The 1,005-nt window shown below is 58.9% G+C and overlaps 1 protein-coding gene across 1 annotated transcript in view; it reads left to right on the top strand.

The window, feature by feature from the left end:
- Nucleotides 1–716, top strand: part of EMH_0033670 (uncharacterized protein) — a gene marked incomplete at both ends in the record, with an annotated part of 11,329 nt that extends 10,613 nt beyond the window's left edge. Inside the window, 3 exon segments of the mRNA XM_013494779.1 lie at nt 248–347; nt 351–601; nt 651–716. Of these exon segments, the coding sequence (XP_013350233.1) occupies nt 248–347; nt 351–601; nt 651–716 (417 nt within the window).
- Nucleotides 717–1,005: the final 289 nt, after the last annotated feature.

The raw sequence follows: 1,005 nt of genomic DNA, 5'->3' as shown, positions 1-1,005 counted from the left end.
AGCCACGCTTGCTGCTAGGTTGTTCTTGCTGCTGCTGCTGCTGTTGCTGCTGCTGCTGCTGCTGTTGCTGCTGCTGCTGCTGTTGATGCACTTCTGCTGCATTTGATGCTACTGCTGCTGCTGCTGCATTTGCTGCTATTGGACGCGACTGCATTTGCTGCAACAGCAGCGCCGCTGCTGTTGCTGCTGCTGCATGCGCGGTTGCTTCTGCTGCATGCTGCTGCTGCTGCTGCTGCTGCTGCTGCAGAGGTCATCGACTTCATTCCCGGCGGACGCGGAGACGCAGCAGCACCAGCCTAAGCAGCAGCAGCAAAAACGGCAGCAGCAGCAGCAGCAGCAGCAGCAGCNGCAGCAGCAGCAGCAGCAGCAGCAGCAGCAGCAGCAGCAGGTGTTGGGTTTATTTGAGGTTGCTGCTCCTCTGGTGATGACGAGCCCGGAGCTGGCGCGTGAGCTGCTGCCGCTGCTGCTGCTGGCGGTGCTGCGCTGCGGCGGCGAGACAGCAGCAGCAGCACTTGCTGCTGCCTTGAATGAACATGTCTTTGCTGTTTTTAGAGAGCAGCAGCAGCAGCAGCAGCAGCAGCAGCAGCAGCAGCAACGGGAGGTATCCGCAGCACATCGTTCGGTTGCTGCTGTTTGTCTGCGCGGTATAGAGTTTCTCTTTGGGCTTCCTGCAGCAACAGCAGCAACAGCAGCAGCAGCAGCAACAGCAGCAGTAGCAGCATCAGCTGCAGCAGGAGCCCCAGCAGCAGAGGCTTCTTCTCAGCGGCAATCCCATCAGCAGCAGCAGCAGCAACAGCAGCAGCAACAGCAGCAGCAGCAGCAAGGTCTAGTTGCGTTATGGAAGCAGCTGGATTCAGAAGCAGCAGCAGCAGCAGCACTTTCTCTTGGCGTTGCTGCTGCTGCTGCGCTGCATGCAGAGCAGCAAATAGTGAAAATGTATGGAGACAGAGCAGCACCGCTGCAGCAAGGGTTGCAGTGTTTGGTTGCTGCAGCACAGCAGCAGCA

This window comes from Eimeria mitis, genomic scaffold, assembly GCF_000499745.2.
Source record: "Eimeria mitis Houghton genomic scaffold, Emh_scaff1281, whole genome shotgun sequence".
NCBI classification, from domain to species: domain Eukaryota; phylum Apicomplexa; class Conoidasida; order Eucoccidiorida; family Eimeriidae; genus Eimeria; species Eimeria mitis.
The sequence above is the reverse complement of the archived record's forward strand: the minus strand, read 5'-3'. Positions and strand labels throughout refer to the sequence as shown.